General features: G+C 41.1%; 1 protein-coding gene across 1 annotated transcript in view; it reads left to right on the top strand.

The window, feature by feature from the left end:
* Positions 1–17,783, top strand: part of whrna (whirlin a) — a gene marked incomplete at its 5' end in the record, with an annotated part of 229,962 nt that extends 212,179 nt beyond the window's left edge. Inside the window, 2 exons of the mRNA XM_080477670.1 lie at positions 2,718–2,840; positions 16,517–17,783. Coding sequence (XP_080333796.1) covers positions 2,718–2,840; positions 16,517–16,699 — 306 coding nt within the window. The 3' untranslated portion in view covers positions 16,700–17,783. The remainder of the gene's footprint in view (positions 1–2,717; positions 2,841–16,516) is intronic.
* Positions 17,784–18,916: the final 1,133 nt, after the last annotated feature.

Raw genomic sequence — 18,916 nt, 5'->3', positions numbered from 1 at the left:
ATAACAACAGCTAATAATACTTTTCCAGAGAAAAACTTAACAGTCTCACAAGCAACAACAGTGAAAAGGAAATAATCCCTTTGACCAGGAAGAATCGTCCGTGGAACACAGAGGTGGAGACTTCCTGCTCTTCCAGTCGGGGTGAGAGAATAGTAAGAAAGAACTGGACAGACACAGAGATCAGGAGTAACAAGAAAACACGTTGACATCAGACAGCAAACTTTGGCCCAGTTTACACGACAATGTTTAAACTGAAAATGCATCATTTTCGTGTTTTACGTTCAGAGAAGTTTCGTGTTTATGCAACAACATTTTTAGAATTCTGTCCGTTTACACGAAACCGGCGGAAATGCTGAAGACGTTGTACTTTTCATGTTGGGCCACTCGTTGGTGCGCAGGAGCAGGACGGAGTCTGAGCCTTTTCAATATGTTGCTTTTTCCCCTATCCCGTTTCCACAGAGACAGAGTTGGAGCTTTTCAGTGGCTTCAAATACCGTTGTCATGTAAACGGACACCCAAAATACAACAAAAGTCTTTTTTGGTTTTCACTTGAAAAGGCTTTGATGATGGCAGGATGCACCGATCACACTTCCAGTACTCCTACCATAGACCTGCAGGAAGGTACAAAGTGTTGACAGTACAAAAATAACTGACAGACAGGATGTCAGTGACGTGTAATTGTGACTTGTGATTGTATGAGAAGGGAAAGAGAAGCTTGGCACAATATAGAAAGTCTCCAAGCAATCTGGACACCACATCTGGACAACTAGAAAAAACTGAGATTAAGTTGTAGATTTTAAATTCGACATAGTACCCCTTTAAGGCCATTTTATGATATTTGTGAGTTGGTTGTTGTTGTTGTTGTTTTTGTTGTTTTTAAAGCCTTTAGGCTGCCAATTACAGTCAGTATAACTGAAGTTGAAGGAATATTTAACCGTAGCAACTGTGCGTCCTCACAATTATGGAAATACAAACATGACCGAGTTGATTTATTGACGCTGACGAATCAATGTGCTCTTCTGCTAATCCTGTCTCCAGAGTGTATTTTTAATCCTAACTGTGATCTCTTCTCTCCTCTCTGTTCTCTGTCACAGATTGTTTCCTTTCTTTCACTCATGTGCTTGTTTCTCACTCATGTCATTCATTCCGCCACTCGCTCCTCCATTTCTTTAATCATTCACTCACGGCACCGCAGAAAGCCCCGAGCCGCTCTCTGGCTCCTTTTGATGGGTGGATTAAATAAAAACTAAGAACGAGGAGTTGCCAGATTGCTTATGACGAGAGAGCAGTTCGATTTAGTGTTGATTTTTTTTTTTTTCTATGCAGGAGAGTTGAAGGTTGAATAGTGTGTGTCATAAAAAAAAGTTTTTTTTACTACCAAGGAGCATCTACCGTCTGCTTGTCCCGGAGTGCTAATCAGGGGGTTGCAGGAAAGAGCAAAGTTATGCGCTCATAAACATTCAAACTCAGCGTAGACCATTTATCTTAATGTCAAACCAAATGTGTGACTGGATGTACCCAGATGTGTTGAAGAAAATGTTTTCGCTAGAACATCTTTTCAGGGGGTTCTATTGCCACCAGTAATCTTTAAAAACGTTCACATGTCAGTCGAAACAGCGGTGTGGAGATGAAAGGTTGATGCAACGTAGTAAAAAAAAAAACTATTTAAGTTAGTTAAAGCTTCGCTAATAAATAATTTCTGTTAAAAAAAAGTTCCCCTCCAGACATGTTTAAAGATGGATATGAAACTCTCAGCTTTGACTAATGATTTGTTTCTGGTTTCGCTTGAACATATATCCATTTCCTCTTTTTCTTTGAAAATATCTACTTTTAAATGCTCAACACAAATTGTCTTTTCTCAGAGTACTTTAATCAGAACGGGGTTTTTGTTTAGCTCCACCATACTTAGGATAAGATTGAATATTGGACCATGAATGATTTCCAAAGCTATAGATGTGAATATAAAATTTGCAAATTTGCCAAATAAATTTCGAACATTCAACTGCAGCATCAAGGCGGAGTTACACTTTTGATTGGATTTGCTTTTAGCGACAACTTTTGCACCTCCAACGTGAACCAAGAGTCACTGAGAATAAAAAGATATCCTGTTATGACCTGATACAAGGCACTCTGGTTCGTAGTTTTCCTGGCATTACTGCCGCAGCAGTGAGCTGAATGGAGGGGAGAAACACGCGCTGACACCACTTCTAATGAGCTCTGCTGTTGCTCTGTCGCTGATGGATGTTTGTTAATGTGCTGACGAGCCCTCGACACCATCAGGATGCCTGTAATTGGCATTTCGTTCAGAGTCTGGGCCTGAAACCTCAGAAATATGGTTCAGAATAATTTACAGTGGAAGAAAAACCATATATGGCGACGGGAGCTTGACAAGCATTAAAGATGACTAAATAATGGACGTGGAATGGAAAGAAATGTGTTATTTCTTTGTCCTCTGACTTGTCAGGCTGTTAAGTTGATTGCTCTTTCATAAATATATCAACAGGACTGAATGTGTATATGTTAATCCAGTCATGGCCTGTTTGAACATGTAAATTCACAGAAGAGTCTTGTGCTCAGTAGAAATAAACAAAGGCAGAGGAATATAAGTTTGCATGAAGGAGCCAAGAGGGTGACAAAAGACAGGCTGTGTGACGCTTTTCATAAATAATGCACCGTTTTCTTCGCTGACTTGTGCTTGTGTTTCTCCCTGAATGTAGCCGGGGCTGTTGGAGCCCACATCCACACTGGTGAGAGTGGCAAAGAGTGCCAGCACCCTCGGTATCGCCATTGAAGGCGGAGCCAACACCCGCCAGCCTCTGCCGCGGATCGTCACGATACAGGTGAGGACGCAGACATTAGCTGGAACAGTACATACTTCTTATATATAGTTGACTTCAAATCTATAGTCATAAAAATATCATTCAGAAAAATACCGCCAAGACCCCATTTACACGACTTTTTAAGTGAAAATGCATCGTTTTGGGGTTTTTTGTTTGAGAAAGTTCCACATTTACATGGCATCGTTTTGAAGACGGTGTCTGTAGGGCCACCAGAAGGTGTTGCTGGTTGTTTTTATAATGAAACAACACACAAATAAAAAGAAATACGCTATAAATATAAACAATTGCAAGTACATGGACATTCGTATGGACGGATGACCAAGTTGGATTGTAATTACAGTGACTGTCAACTATAAAATGACCAAGTCCCAGGAGATTGTGGACTGGGAGTCATGACACTAAATCCAAAACGAAATGAAAATTGTAGTATTCTTTGATAAAAAGCCTGCGATTCAAATCTAAACCAGTCTGCTTTCTTCTACTGTGAGGAAGCCGGAGCTCAGTGAAGTTCAGAGTCCTTCTGATATAAAAGTAAAAAAGCTCCTGTAAAGTCCAACAGGAAACCGCAGGGTAAGATTATTCCTGTAGCATCATTTAGACCCCAGGCAACTCAAAGTACTTTACAAGAACCTTAAAGGCAAACTCTGTGGAAAAAAAAAAATTTAACTCCATGTCAAACTGATGCGGACAGTGTACTACAAGAGAGCAGCGACAGCTCTGCATAAGTTTACTGCTGCCATAGAAAATAGTTATTACTGCAGAAGCACCTGACTCGTCGTGTGCCTCCTTCCTGCACGAAAACCCGCCGCCGGGTGTACTGTACTCGTGTTTCTGAACACAGTTTATTTCCCTTCTGTGTGTTTGCTGCTTACTGAGGCCCTGTTTGAACGGAATTTTGAAGTGAACGCACCAAACTTGATTGCATTTTTCAACTGTTGACTTACATGACAACAGCGTTTCTAGTTCCTGAAAACAGCTTCCAGGAAGCGACAGTAACAATGACAACACTGATATTTGCCAACAAAATGTGTATTTGCTTACTACACCATCATCTGGATTAACAAAGACACGTTTCTAACATTGGAGGAAAAACAGTTAATATTGTGTTCTTTTATTGATGAGGAAACAAGGGTGGAATTAATCACACAGTTTTATTGATAATTACCTTAAGCAGAATACATGGTATAAAAGCAAGATCTCGGGCTCAAACACCAGACTGTCCGGGAGGATCAGGCATCAGAGGAGAAGAGCCCCGAGTACACAAAAACGTTGGTTTATAAGCATTTCTTTCACCCCTCCCTGCACATATGGTGTGGATATCACATGTTGTTTTTACCGAAACTGACTACATCTCGTGTTCTGCCCCGAGAAGTTTTAGATATCACAATCGTACATTCTTCAGATAAGCGGGATGTCAGCTCGACATTTGTTGCAAGCTGGTGTGCCTATACCGGAGCATCCTCCCATATATGGTCATGTCATTAACAGTTCTGAGCAGAAGCGATGCAAGCGGATTATACTGGTATGCAAGCTAGTGCGTTGATAACTCATAACGCCTGTTTCTTCCTTTACATACACTAGATACTGCGTGGGGGAGTAGGCATAGACACATTCAGGCCCCATTTACATTTCATCATTTTCAAGTGAAAACGAAAAACTACTTTTGTGGAGTTTTTTTGTGTTTTAGGTGTTTAGGTGCTTGATCACATTGAAAAGGCAACATTTTGAAACAGGGGAAAACGTAACTGTTCTGCAACGCTACCACTCCGTGTAGACGCAACGAAATGCTGCTACTGCACATGTGCAGCGCAGCCGCAGTTAATGGTTCTTCTGCACATGCTCAGTAGATCGACAGCGACAACATTTGCCTCCAGAGCGTCATGACTCCTCGTCCATATTCTCCTGAGACTTGGTACACTGCAAAAAAGGCTAGCCAAATATAAGTTATGCACACTAAATTTGAGAGGAACATGACTTAAACCTAGTGAAATTATCTGTACATATGCAGAAAGTAATCTTTTAAATTTAAAAAAAATTCTAGATTCAAGATTATACTGTAAAATCAAGGACTAAAAATAAGTAAAATAACTTTTAAAATAAACCCAATTGTCTATCATGTCTAAAAATTTGATTTTAAATCTTGGCAAGTGTTAAATAATTTGCCGTGTATTTTAATGTTGATTTACCCGGAGTATCCAAATTCATCGTCCGTCCATACGAATGTCCATGTTCTCACCATTGTTAAAACGGACGTCATTGTCAAAATGATGTTGTGTAAATGTGAAACTTCTCTGAAACGACAACACAGAAACGACAATACCAATGCGGATATGAAAGTTCCCCTTCACCCACTTGCAGAAGTTCCCTGAAAGGTGCAGTGCTGACCCAGACTCAGACTCGTAAAATCAATCTGCATCCCGAGCTGACCACCGGGACAAAGGAGCAGATGGGACCACACACCGACTTTCAGGTCCAGATACCTCAGCTTGGTCACTGTCCAACCGGAGATGATTATGGATGGAAATTGAATAGAAATTGTCAGGACGCCGGCTTGGCGAACGACCAGTTTACCGCAAGGAAATGCCATAAACACTTTGGAGAAGTGACGGGACTAAAACCTGAAAACTGAATCGCTTCTCTCCCACTGCTGGACGTTAGGTTTACAGAACAAAGTCCATTGTTTGGGACTGTTGCTTGTTGAGTCCCGAGTGTCTGCCGTGTTGGAGCCTCTCTGCATTCCTGCTCTGGGAGAGAAATGAGATGGTTTTAATGAAGGAACGCGTTCAGAAAACCGGATCTAAACACACTATTATGCGCACAGACTTTCTGTTGAAGTATTTGTTTGCGCTGTGGGCATCTAATTTCCCCGACGCTCGCGCTGGATTTGGATTTACCCAAGGCTGATTTAATTACTTTACTATATATCTGGTCTGACTCGTGCAGGAAGAGAGTTTCCCTTCCACAGACACGGCAGGATGAGAACGGCAAATGAATGAATTGTGATTCTGATGCTGTCCCCCGTTTCCATTGAATCAATACTTCATGTCTGCCTAACTCGTTGTCCCTACCAACATCCAGTCACATCAATCTTCTGCCAATATCTTCCTCCTGTCCTATCTTCCTGCTGGATTTTTCAGCTTCCGCCACTCCCACCTGGCAATCGGACCCGAAGTGCGTTAAAGCTTCATATGAAGTCACACTGCAGCTGAGATTATTGCTAATTTTGTCTTCATCAAGACTCTGAAAGGAGAATTACAAAATAAAGGCTGAAGCAGCAACTCGCGTGACGAAGTTTTCCAGGTAAAGGTTCAGATATATGAACTGTAAGTGGATTGAAAAGGCGAAATAGACTTTTTTCCATCTACTAAAGAGATATTTTAGATCTGCTGCCACATTTTGGAAGCCTTGCGAGAAATGACAGGAACATCGTGTCTGATGAAGGCTATTACTGCGACAGGGTGTGCATATATTTGCTCGCCATGGCAATTTGCAAGCCAACAAAAGGCTGCATCAGCTCAGGGCTTTGTGCCACACTAATCATTTTCTAAACATAAAGAAGCGGGGAGTTACAATTTTAAGATCAGAGCAGTGGCCGGCGACAGGCTACAGTGCAAGGCCTCATTCAGAGCCGCTTCGCAGCCTCTCCACTCCACAGAGGTGGTGATTGAAGTAAAAAAAAAAAAAAAAAAAAAAAAAAGGAGGCTGATTGCAAGGCGAGGGATAAAAGGATTGGAAATCAGGACATTGAAAATCAAACAGCAGACTTGGGGGGAAATGATAGCTCGTGTAAGTGAAAGGATGAAAAAGATGTGAGAGCAGCGTTAATAAGGATTGAGTCAAGATGTTGTGGGTGGATGTGGTCATTGCAGCAATGTCCAGATGAAAGGTCACTATTGGTAAATGGATGTTTCATCATTGTTTTGTGGTTTATAAACCGAGGATACAAATGTCCTACCTCTGGTGAGTAACTGGGATGTGGGGAAGATTTTACTTCTGGTCTGAATCCGTTCCTCCGAAAACTAGTCTGATCGTGATTTCACTGCCTCTCGACACTTTAAAAGGCGATACGTGATGTTTGTTGTTCAACTTTATTACTAATTTCATAATATTAGCTCAATATGCTACCATCAAAAAACAAAGTAAATGCTCTATAGCAAATGTGTATAAATGTGATGTGAACATATTTGCATCTTCTCAGATTTATTTCCTCTTAATCTGAGTTCATCTATATACAACAACCAGCTTGTTTGTCTCTTTTCTTCCCTCACGGCTGAAGGCATCCATGTTGCTTGATTGTTATCGGCACATTAAAGCCTGTAAATTAGAAAATTGGACCTTCCCTACTAGTTCCCATCATTAGTACTAATTTCTTAGTAAATTGTTCAATTGATTATTGGTTATTCTGCAATAGATAATACTTCTTGGTTGCATTCATTTAGGCCCGTTACTCAACAACGTTTCAAGTGAAAATGACGTGATTTTCTTTCAGAAAGTTTTGCCTTTACATGGCACAATTCTGAAAACGATGTGCATTTACACGGAAACGGCAGTAACGCTGAAAATTATGTAGAGAGCATGCCAAGCCACTAGTGGGTGCTGTTGTTAGAGAACAACACACTATAAATGTTAACAATGGCGAGGACACAGCAAGCATTATTTTTAGTGTTCATCTACTGAGCATGTGCAGAAGAACCGTGGTGTACAAAGTAGCAGTGTTTTTGAAAAGTTGCATTTTCTCCTGTTTCCACGGAGACGGAGTCCAAGCGATTCAGGTGAAGCTTTGGTGTATCAGATCAGTTTGTTTTTGTTTGAATAGATTTGTTTAGGAGCTTTTCCACCAAAAAGAACCAGGGACTAGTGGGAACGAGATCATTTAATGCGCGATCGCGGAGCCAGTGGCTCTCGAGCTGTTGTGCTGCAGAGCTCCTGCGCTGTCACATAAAGTCAGCTGCGGCGGATATAGGAGCAGTTTTTCAACTTCTCTTCCAGGTTTTGCATCGGCTGAGGTTCGCATGAGGCTGCGTTGCGCTAAGCTAAGCCCCATTATTATTTTCTACCCACCAAACTTTATAATGAAGCCATACTCTTGGCTACAAAACAAACTACATAAAAGAAAGCTTGGATTTTTTTAGCCATAAAATGAGCTTTTTAATGGTTTCATGTGAAAGAGAACTTTAATCAGCGTGTGTTTACGTAGGTTGCCATTGGAAACGACTGTAGAGCTGCATTCTATCATTCTATACCTCCATTCTTCTCCGATGTTGAAGCATTTCATTCAGACACATCCAGAAATACAGTGAAAGGAGCAGAAATTCACAATGTAATGCCCAAATGTTGAAAAATAAGCCCCAAACTCATTCACACGTTTTTATTTTTATTTTTTGTTCTCTATGGCCACTCCGGGGCTCCGGACTAAAGCAAGACAGACTATAGACAATAGAGCGACGAGGAGACTCGATGTTTTCTAACTCTTTGGTCTGCATCAGACCTGCGACCCGGATGAAACCGATGAAGACACTCTGTCTCCTTGTTCCTGTAGGAGCGTTACATTAGTGAAATCAGTGACGTACGACGTTTTGGAGTGACGAAATGACGTGGCTCTCACTTGGCTCCTTTGACAATGGAAAAACATGCAGTTCTTTGGTGGAACTGAGCCTGGCAGCAGCCCTGAACTAGCCCCTGGTTCTTTTTGGTGGAAAAGCCTGATCTGTGCCTTCTTTTAGAGACAATAAAAGAGAGCAGGTTGGTAACATGATTCCAATATTGCTTTTATCGAATTAATAATTAGTACAAGTATGTGTTTTGTTTCTTCATTCATTCATTTTTGTTTCGTACAAATCCTAAATATAACTTCTCATGGGCCAGTTCTGTTCTTGAGCAGATTGAGGAAATGAAGTGAGTTCCACATGTGGTGGAGAACTACTACTACAACTCTCTGTATCCAGGAAACCAGAGTGTCCACAAATAAAGAAGTATGGATCAAGTTGCTTTGTTCATCTTGGATTCAAGGGCTGTGAGCTAATCAGTGCGAAAGCTGCTTGTCATGCCGAACGTCTTCATCTCAGAGGAGTGAGTTGATAAGTTGTTTATCTCAGTTAAAATGAAAGCGTGGTGTGTATTGTTCCACATTGTTGTTGAGCTGCAAAGTTGTACTTCAGACATTGTTGCAAAATAGTGACACCGGTCATGTGAAACAGTCGGAATGGTTTTTAGAGGTCGTGGAGTTTATAATCAGGCAGGAAGATGCATACCTTTGTTGAAGTAGGTATAAATAATGTGACAGTATCTAGAGAAGTACTGGGCAAGTACTCATGTTATTGCCAAAAGCAATAACAATATGTGGACTAATCTTTTTACATTTGAATTGTTTTCTTTGGTATAATGATGGTTATCCTGTATGCTACTCAGAATTCTCAGTGAAGCCAATGAAAAACTGCAGATTGAGGATCTTATTGCCGTGGTGTGTTTCTGGGATATATCAAACCGCAACTCTCGTCTTGGAAGTTTTTGTGTAGAAACCAGAGAAAATGGAGGATGTGGTTTAATTTGACAGATCATTATTTCCAGAGGAATGGGTGGAGGATCTGCAGCAGTCAGCAACACAACAAGTGGTCCAAGACAGGAAATGTGAACTTGTCACCAAGTCTTTTCTTTTTCACCTTTATTTTACCAGAATGTTCCTTTGAGACTCAAATCTCTGACACGCCAGAAGACAACACAGTGAAGAAAAAAAACAATATGATATCTCATGTCCCTTACAATCTTTTTGAATTCATTATATCTATTTGCAACATTAACTGGGGATCAAATCACAAAGGAAACCATGACCTAGATCCAGAGTTTCAGAACATCTTATTTCTGTCCAACCGAGTAAAAATAAAGGAATGATATTGGTGGCCATGTGAAGCTATTGTGTCCCAAACTACTGAAAAGACAGCACGTTTTGATGGAAAGCTTTACAACCCACAGCTCACAGCAGGTTGCAGCGTATGTTTCTTTGGAGCCAAACTTCCCATTGTGACGAAACCCCTGGCAGCGTGCGTGCGAGCTTCAGAATGGGCCCACAGAGCAGCGAGTGGAAGTGGTCAGATGCATCATGTTTCCTGTGAAGAGCTCACCACGGGAAGCCCTTTCACACACAGTGTCTGCTGTCCGCAAGGCTTCAGAATGGTTTGTAGGCATAGGAAAAGGAGGGATGTGTTCAGTCCTCCAACGACCATCCAATCAAGCCTCCACTGGGAGGTACTGGACCAACAAGTGAGACGTGTGGTAGTCCAGGGTTTTTACAAACGATCTGCTGCTCACAGCTCGGTGCCCGATACCACAGGACATGTTTACGGGTCTAGTGGAGTCTACGCCTCACTGAGATTGGCTGTTGTGCCTGTGTCGGGAACAAATAGATCCCACCCAGTATCAGTTGGTCAGCATTAGGGTGCTGCTTGTCATAGGTCAGTGGTTCTCAAGGTTTTCAGTGAACCCCTGGGAACATATCCACCATTACGGCTGAACCTAGGCCAAAAATAAGTATGTAAGTAATAAGTCCAGAACTATAGGGTAACTACAGTTATGGACTTATTACTTATATGCTTATTTTTTATTTGAATTTCATGTTTTATAATTTTTCATTGTAAATTTTGTACAAGTTCAATAATTCAATTTATTTTCTAATACATTTTGAAAATATACCACCAGAGGGAGCTCACGTACGAATGATGGTACACGTACCACGGTTTGGGAATCACAGCCACATGAGATATAGATGGATATCCCCCTTTTTGATGCTGATTCATACTCCTTCATTAGCACATAAAGCACATAATACGTCTATTATAAGAAACATAGTGTGGCAGCTTGGGGACAGTCTACAGCAGGAGTGTCAAACAAGAGGCCCGAGGGCCAAAACCAGCCTGCAAGAGGCTCCAAACTGGCAAAACCAACCAGCAAATTGTAAAAATGTCAAACAAAACATTGATTTGTAAATATAGAGTTCTTAAGAGTAGCAACACAACACAGCACCGAGACCCGAGCTGCGATATCAGTGATGCTGCCATGAAAGCTAGCAAACTAGCATTAGCCTCAAGCTGTCAGGGTGAGCTTGTAAAAATACCCATAATGCAACAGCTATTGAGAAGTATTTTGGGACATTTCACTGTATTTTGCACCACAAAGTTTCATTAAAATTGGCTTTATTGTGAGATTGCAGTAATGTTTTGTAGGAATCATTTGGTATTGTGATCATTTTGACATTTTCATCCCTTATAGTCTGCACCACAACAAAGAAGAAATTCTACAATTGAAGATTATTATGGCACTATTTTACCGGTCCAGCCCACTCAAGATGAAATTCGGCTGCATGTGGCCCCTGAACTAAAATGTGTCACTGGAGCTCAAGTAATCACAGAAATCAAGAAATGACTATGTGACTGAGAAATAAGTGGCCACCATCTAATTTTAAAAGTGCACCAGTAATACTGAAAATTAAATTCCAGTGATGGAAATTTTTTTTAACTTTTCCAAAATTGTTTTTGTTACATTTTTATCAAAGTTCAAAAATCTGGAAATTTGAATCTGCCCATTTTGCACCTCACGATGAAGGAAGTTGTCCTGTTGACCAACATTTGAAGAGTCATTGTTCTGTTTGTAAAACTCAGTACTCAGAAAACGTCATGTCAGCTCAGAATAATCTGCACTAACAGGAAAAAAGGAACTCTCCTGAAACGAAGCCACTGAATGAGTTTGACCCCCCCCCCCCCCCCCCCCCCCCCCCCCCCAACCAGTCCTCCTCCTCCTCCTCTAGGACGCTTCATTGAGAGGATAATGAAAATTTTAAAAACGCCTTATTTCTGTGGATAATAACGGAGGAAATGGGTACTTTGTCACCATAGCAATGATTTTTAGGGACAAAAAAGACATTTGTCAGCTGCAGAGCAGCCACCTGAAACAAGGTTAAAACTCATTTCATTTCACCCACATTAACACGGTTAAGGACAATATAAACTACTCGTGCAAATCATTTTTCTAATCGGCTTATATTCAGTGACAGGGAACTTATTTGTGGGTGGCCATGTCTTTGTGACGTGATTGTTTTTACTGCTGAAGTTCAACCTGCATTGATTGTGAGTTAGACGAAGCCACAAGCAATGTGACACTTGACGTTACGTCCCTGAACAATAATGCAGTGTAACTCCGCTGTTATTCACAGACATTAACAACATGGCAGCCTTCAGGTCACCTGATGCAGAAGACTCAGGTTTCAAGGTGGAAAGAAACTAACAAAAAAAATGGTGTGAAAAGTTTGCCTGGTCATCTTGGGAGCACTAACTCGGCGTTATTAGGCCCTGGAGCAATGTACACGCAATCTTATAGTTCGGGGCCGGATCAGGATGTCTTTTTCTTGATTTTCACCGTGCGACAGATGAAAGCATCACAGGTCATGTGTAATGGACAATATTGCACCTCAGCAGTGTTTTCAGTGCACGCAGTGGAGTTGTGTTACAGCAGAACGGGGACGAGCTGGAGATGAGAACCCTACTGTCGTTAACGGAGCCCATCAACCCTCCGGAAGAGACGGATCTATATCGCCACAATCTCCACACTGTGTTATATACATTGTGCTTGTAGCCACAGCAAAGTATTAAATATAACAGTGCTGTCCTCCTTTGAAGACGCTGCTGTCTTTTGGTTATCTTATTCACACATAATGTGATTAACGAACAGTCACAAGGAAATACATCTAAACTAGGGAAATGTCATTTGGTGTAGAGGAGTTCAGATCATTCTAATTTGTATTTTAAACTGCAGGGTGTTGGTGTTGAGTCAGATTGTTATTACAGTGACTGTTAACTATTAAACTAACAAGTCCCATGAGAATATGGACTGGGAGTCATGACACTCTGGAGGAAAACACTGTTGTTTGCTTCTTCAAATCTTGCTGAAAAAAATACAAAAACGATTCACTTAAACTAGAAGCTGTGTTAGAAAAAGGTGAACTGTTGTATATCTACTTCATTTAAACAGTATTCAGTGTATTCAAAATGTAAAACTGGAAATCAGTCCTTTGAAAGACATTCTTTGTCACTCTTTGTCTTATTGAAGGCTATAATCCTAAACATTTCTCATTTTGGAAAACATTGTGCATTGATTGTGTTGCAACCCTGAATCCGCTTTGAGATCATTATCTATCTATATTATTATTCCTCATTCACTTTCAGCCATGTGGCTTTCAATGTCATAATTATGTTGGGGGAAAAAATTGTTTCCAATAAAGTTGCACTCAGGAATAACAACTGGAATTAACAATACAGCACCGAACCTCTGTTGATGATGTGAAGACGCACGTATTTGTGTTAAAATGTTATGTTATGCAACAAAGTGTGTCACTTTTCATTAGTGACAGAGAATAGACCCTATTGAGTAGTAGCCTTTTAGCATATTTCTTTTTTTTTAGATTGTAGGACCTGACTAGGTATTAAACAATAATTTACAATAATAATAATTAGATTTTCTGTCCTCAAATAAATTGGCTTAGTCTTCATCCACTTGAAAGCGATTAAATAAGGATTTTAAAGTGGACAGGTTGTGAGCGACGGTCTGACCCAGAACATTCAATGCTAGCTATATACCTCCACCACCATCTGACATAGAGTTTGCACAGTTCATCACAATCCTGCCATCAACAGGTAGTTCTGTTCATTGGATCGCCCATTGTAGAGATTCACATCCTATCCCGTGGGCAATTCAATCCTCATAAATTACACGCAGACACACGCAGAGAACATTTCATTTTTGATCCTCTCCATTTAAAAAAAAAAAAACCCATGAAGAACAATGGCTCTGGCATTGACTCTGAATCTCTGCAATTGACATGACTTATATAAATCACTTGACGTGAACTAAAAATGAAAGTAATATCCAGGAAAAGTCCCGACCGCGATAGAGAACATGGAGTCTGGAAGAGATTTCCACTTCGCGCTGAAAAGCAGGGCAGAAACGGAGCCTGCCGCCTCTCTCCAGGTGTAGATTTGACTGTCTTGTTGAAGGGGAAACAATCGTGTGAGAGCTGAAGTGAGTTACCCAGAACAGTGATATTTGAAGCTGCCACATATAGAAACCAGGCAGCTCCGTTCCCGAGTGCAGAAATGGTGACTCTCAACGATAAATCCACCGACTGGGACTCATGACACTCTGGAGACAATCGTTGTTGTTATTGTCCACCTACTGAGCATGTGCAATTATTTACTACAGCCCTGGTGCGCATGTGCAGTAGCAGCGTTTTCAAAAAGTTGTTCTCATTGGCTCTGAGCACCGTACACCCAAAATGAAACATTTTGCAATTTCACTTGAAAACGCTGTCAATGTGGCCTGAGTTTGCAAAGTCAGCGATGCTCCCAGAATGAAGTGGTCAGCCCTCCTAACTTCAACCAAACCACGGTTTTGTTTTTCCCCGACAATTCCCGTTGTTTTTGCAGTGTTGTTTACAATAACATGTCACTTACTAGATTAACTGCTCAGTGGATCCGGAGGATTTTACTCCGAGCCGTGCGACACGCTAACCGCTACATGCTAAAGAGCTTCGGGGCTTCACACACCAGCGATGCTACATGCTAAACATGATTGAAGTATTGATACACTCAGTAACAGCGAGCTGGAGCCTGTGGAGGCGCACAGCGAGCTCGGTCTACACTACTATCTTCAGTCAGGACGTGTGCGTGGCGTCGGCACAGAGGCCGCGTGGAACACATAGTCTTTGCATATCATTTGCGTATGGCGTATGAATGAGGCTTAATGGCATTCATGGAGCACTCGGTGTCGGTACTCGGTGTCGGGAAGAAGCTAAAGGTTAGTACTCACCCTTTAAAAAAGTGATATCAGCGTATCTCTAGTTTCTAGTGTCTTTTAGGACTGTTAACAGCTCCTTTCCACTTGGAGGGGTTGGCGGTGATTCAACCATCAGACAGTTTATCTTGGCTGTAGTCTCACTTGTTAGTCGTATTGCTCAGTCAGTTCATCACAAAGAGATGATCTGACCTCACTCAAAAGTTTTTCTTTACCTTTGTCCTGGAAAAGTTCTTGAGGACTTTTGCATATAAATTTGCTGCCAATGTCTTTCTGTGTGACGGGGCTGCGAGAATCTACCCGCAGTCTGGTGATTTACTTGTTATATTTACGGCGTGATGTTTAAATTTCAGCTCGGGAACTGAGAGGAATTAATCCACTTGGGTGTAATGCATCAAAAGTAACCGGAGCTCTTTTTGGGCGTCTGAGACAGGAAGTAGGCTTGTGTTTGGCAGACTTACCTTGGGGATGTGTTCCACTTCTTTGAGTTAATGATTGTTTTGTTTTTTTTCCCTCTCAGATTGTTGCACTTGAGATTACATTTGACTTACAGGCAGATGGCACATATTCAGTGTTAAATACACACCAAACTCGAAAGTCTCACCAATTGAAGACACCTGCTGCTATTTTGATGGCATTTCTAGATTCATCGTGTCCTGCTGCCACGCAAAATATTGTGAGTGCCGCAAAGCAAAATCAATATTTGACCATTTCCATGAGCCGTTCCCAAACAAAGATTATCTCTGAAAGTCTTATTTACTTTCCATTCTGTTACATGCTCTGGTGTTGTTGAAAAGACTTTTCATTTGACTTTGAATTGCAGGCACTTTAATTAAAGAGCTCATGTGAATTTTGATTCCCGAAACCATAAACCTTGGATTGGATTTTTGGGAGTGCGGCTTGTTACGAGTGTTCCCAGTGAGATGTTTTGAATTGTGAGCATCGGTTTGATGGGTACCGCATGTTTCAGTGGGTGCACATTTCTGAGCTGGGATCATTAGTGTAAACAACTCCCTCCAATTGCTGTGAAACGCCACGAGTTCTGCTCCGCCAGAGAGCAATCTGCATTCACTAAAGTGTCATTTAGAAGAGAACAGAAGAAAAAATATTAAAAACCATCTGTCACAAAACAGTGAAATAAAAGAATGTAGTTTGTAAATAAACAGTTTAGTGAAGGCATCATTTTTAAACTACTCTTTTAACACTGTGAACAGGGAAATAGGACCGTGCATGGGTGTGTGATTGAATATTTTGGTGCGTGCGTGGCACCACACATTTGTTGGGGGTGGGGGGCATGAATGCAAAACTTTTTTTTCCTTTTCAGGCACGTTAAACTAGACGTGTGTGTATGTATGTAAGTGTGTAGGTGTGTGAATACTTCGATAGAAATAATGAATTTTATGTAAGTATATTCTCGTAAATTCTAGATCGATTTAATTGTATGTATTATTATCAAGGGGTTTATATAGACTGGTGTGTGTGTGTGTGTGTGTGTGTGTGTGTGTGTGTGTGTGTGTGTGTGTGTGTGTGTGTGTGTGTGTGTGTGTGTGTGTGTGTGTGTGTGTGTGTGTGTGTGTGTGTGTGTGTGTGTGTGTGTGTGTATCCTCATTATTACTTACAATGATATAATTTGTCCCATCTTTTCATTTATTTGCTGATTATTTTCTATTTGTACGTTATTACTGTTTTTACAGTTTTAATGTAAGATAGATAGATAGATAGATAGATAGATAGATAGATAGATAGATAGATAGATAGATAGATAGATAGATAGATAGAAGGTCTCTGTTGACATGTTTAAAGTTGATAAATGATTTGACTTCTTGGTTTGTGTTTCCCAGAGGGGCGGATCAGCTCACAACTGCGGCCAGCTGAAGGTGGGTCAGGTGATCCTGGAGGTGAACGGGGTCTCAATGAGGGGCCGGGAGCACCGGGAGGCCGCGCGCATCATCGCCGAGGCCTTCAAGACCAAAGACAGAGACCACGTGGACTTCCTGGTGACTGAGTTCAATGTGGCGCTATAGCCGAGCAGGAGAGGAGGGCGCGGCGACGGCAGCCCCGAGAGGAAGCGATGAGGCGTTCCGGCGTCAGGATTAAAATGGCACAACTCTGACACGGACCTCAACGAACCACCGACCCGATCTCTGAGCCCTTCTTCTTTCTCATGAACGCTCGCCGGAACACTTAGGATTTACAAAGCATTTCCTCCATCCTGGACTCTCTCCGGGATCCTCCTCAACCTGTTACCTCCCCACTGTGAGAGCTGACGCCCCGCAGTGGGAAACAGCTAAACCTTTATGTTTGTTCTCGCAGCGTTAACACTTGTTGAACACCCACGGGAACTTCCCACAGCTCTCCAACAACCCATGCTTATTTAGTTTGACTTATTTTCTTTGCTTCTGACAGAGAGAAGACTTCCCCCCCTGGGACTGGCTGACTTCACAAGTTTGGATTTGTACGTGTAAAAATGGACAAATGTAGATACAGATGCATATATAATGTACACAGAAAAATACTCCTATATTAATTAAAAATCTGTAACTTCTGTTGCATCATCAGCATATAATATATATTCAAAACACAATGGTTACCGAAGCTTTATGGGTTTCTGCAGAATTTCACCGTACAGATATTATCTTCGCTGACAGGTGATTAAAAACACGTCAGTCAACATAAATTCAACATGAATACTTATTTCATGCTTCTATTTGCTTGAGCCCGTGCTAGAAAGACTGTCGGTGTGTGATGGGAATGAAATGGGCAACAATTCCTCCCAAATGTGACTTCACGCTGAGCCCTCTCCATCTGAAGATGAAACCAGTGTGTGTCCACGACTTCCAGAGAATATTTTTTTAATCACAGCCAACCCTTTTGGTAAACACAGTTTCAGCTCTTTAGGTTCCCTCCTATCTTCCCCAGTTCTTCTCTGTGATCACCTATTCTCTCTCATTCCAACCAAACTCATACTTTATCTTCCTTCAAAGAGATATTTTTCTGAATCTGTCCTCAGTCATCTGAAGTATAAAGTAGTGATTTAAGTGCGGCTCGTAAATGTTTCCTGTTAACTTGGTGAACGCGGTTTACTGCTCGGGCATCAATAAAATCATTAAGAGCAATTTGTGTATCTGTTCAAAGGGCAGCTAAACAAACTGCCTGCCTATAATTGAAATGTTTTTCCCTCTTTCTTTTTTAGACGACAAGCTCCAGACAGCAATAGCAATGAGTGTTAAGATGAACATAGTTAGTGTACATGTGGGTTTCTCAGCACAAAGGTTTATAGATTTAAAGTCTGTTGTCAACGCAAGAGCGTTGAAACGTTTTCAATGTTTTATTCCAAAACAAAAAGTCAGGAAATACCGCTCCTCGGATTTTTACAGTCTTACAGTCTGTTAGCAAAAATATGTCAAAACTACTGCACAGAACTTTTCGAATTTTTCATCATAGATGATATTAGGCTGTGGAAGATTCTATTAAATGTTGGAGGTGATCGGCATCGAGATTCTGGATCAGGATGTCATAAAATAGGCGGGCTAGTCAGTTTTACACAATAACGTTTCTAGTGAAAATACATCGCTTTTGCGTTCAGTTTCAGAAAGGTTTCACCTTTACATCGTTTTGAAAACAATGTCCGTTTCCATGGAAACAGCAGAAACGATGAAAACAATGTTGTTTGCATGCCATTTGTATGGACAGACGATGAAATGGAATTGTTATTACAGTAACTTTTAACTATAAAACTACCAAGTCCCAGGAGAATATGAACTGGGAGTCATGACACTCTGGAGGAGAACGTTGTTGTTATTGTTCATCTACTTGCATGTAGATGGACAATACCGTACAGCGTAGTGATGTGGTGTGTCGCTTGCGGAGTCTGCACCCGCCGTGCGGAACATAGAGGCACACACGAAACAGAAAACCACAATCCAGCCTTAAAAAGTGCATAAAATATGAAACATTCAGAAAAGGTTTTTCTCTCATGGTCTTAGTCTCACAACAATTGATCAAAATTGTGGAAAAGTTGCAAAGACTGGTTAAAGTTGCAGGCCGCAATCAAATCCCGGGATCTGTTGAATTTGCGTTAATAGTTGTTATCACAACGTCGAGAAATCCTGGAGGGATCTGTCAAAGAATCAAGTTCAATGAGTTTATTTACAAACACGGCATAGAGGTGTCCCAGAGGGATTTTTTTTTTCCAAACACATAAATCCTAAAACAAGGTAGAAGTCCAAAATCATAGAGGA

Source organism: Lipophrys pholis (assembly GCF_963383615.2).
Source record: "Lipophrys pholis genome assembly, chromosome: 12".
Lineage (NCBI taxonomy): Eukaryota > Metazoa > Chordata > Actinopteri > Blenniiformes > Blenniidae > Lipophrys > Lipophrys pholis.
This window is presented reverse-complemented; position numbering and strand designations above follow the sequence as displayed.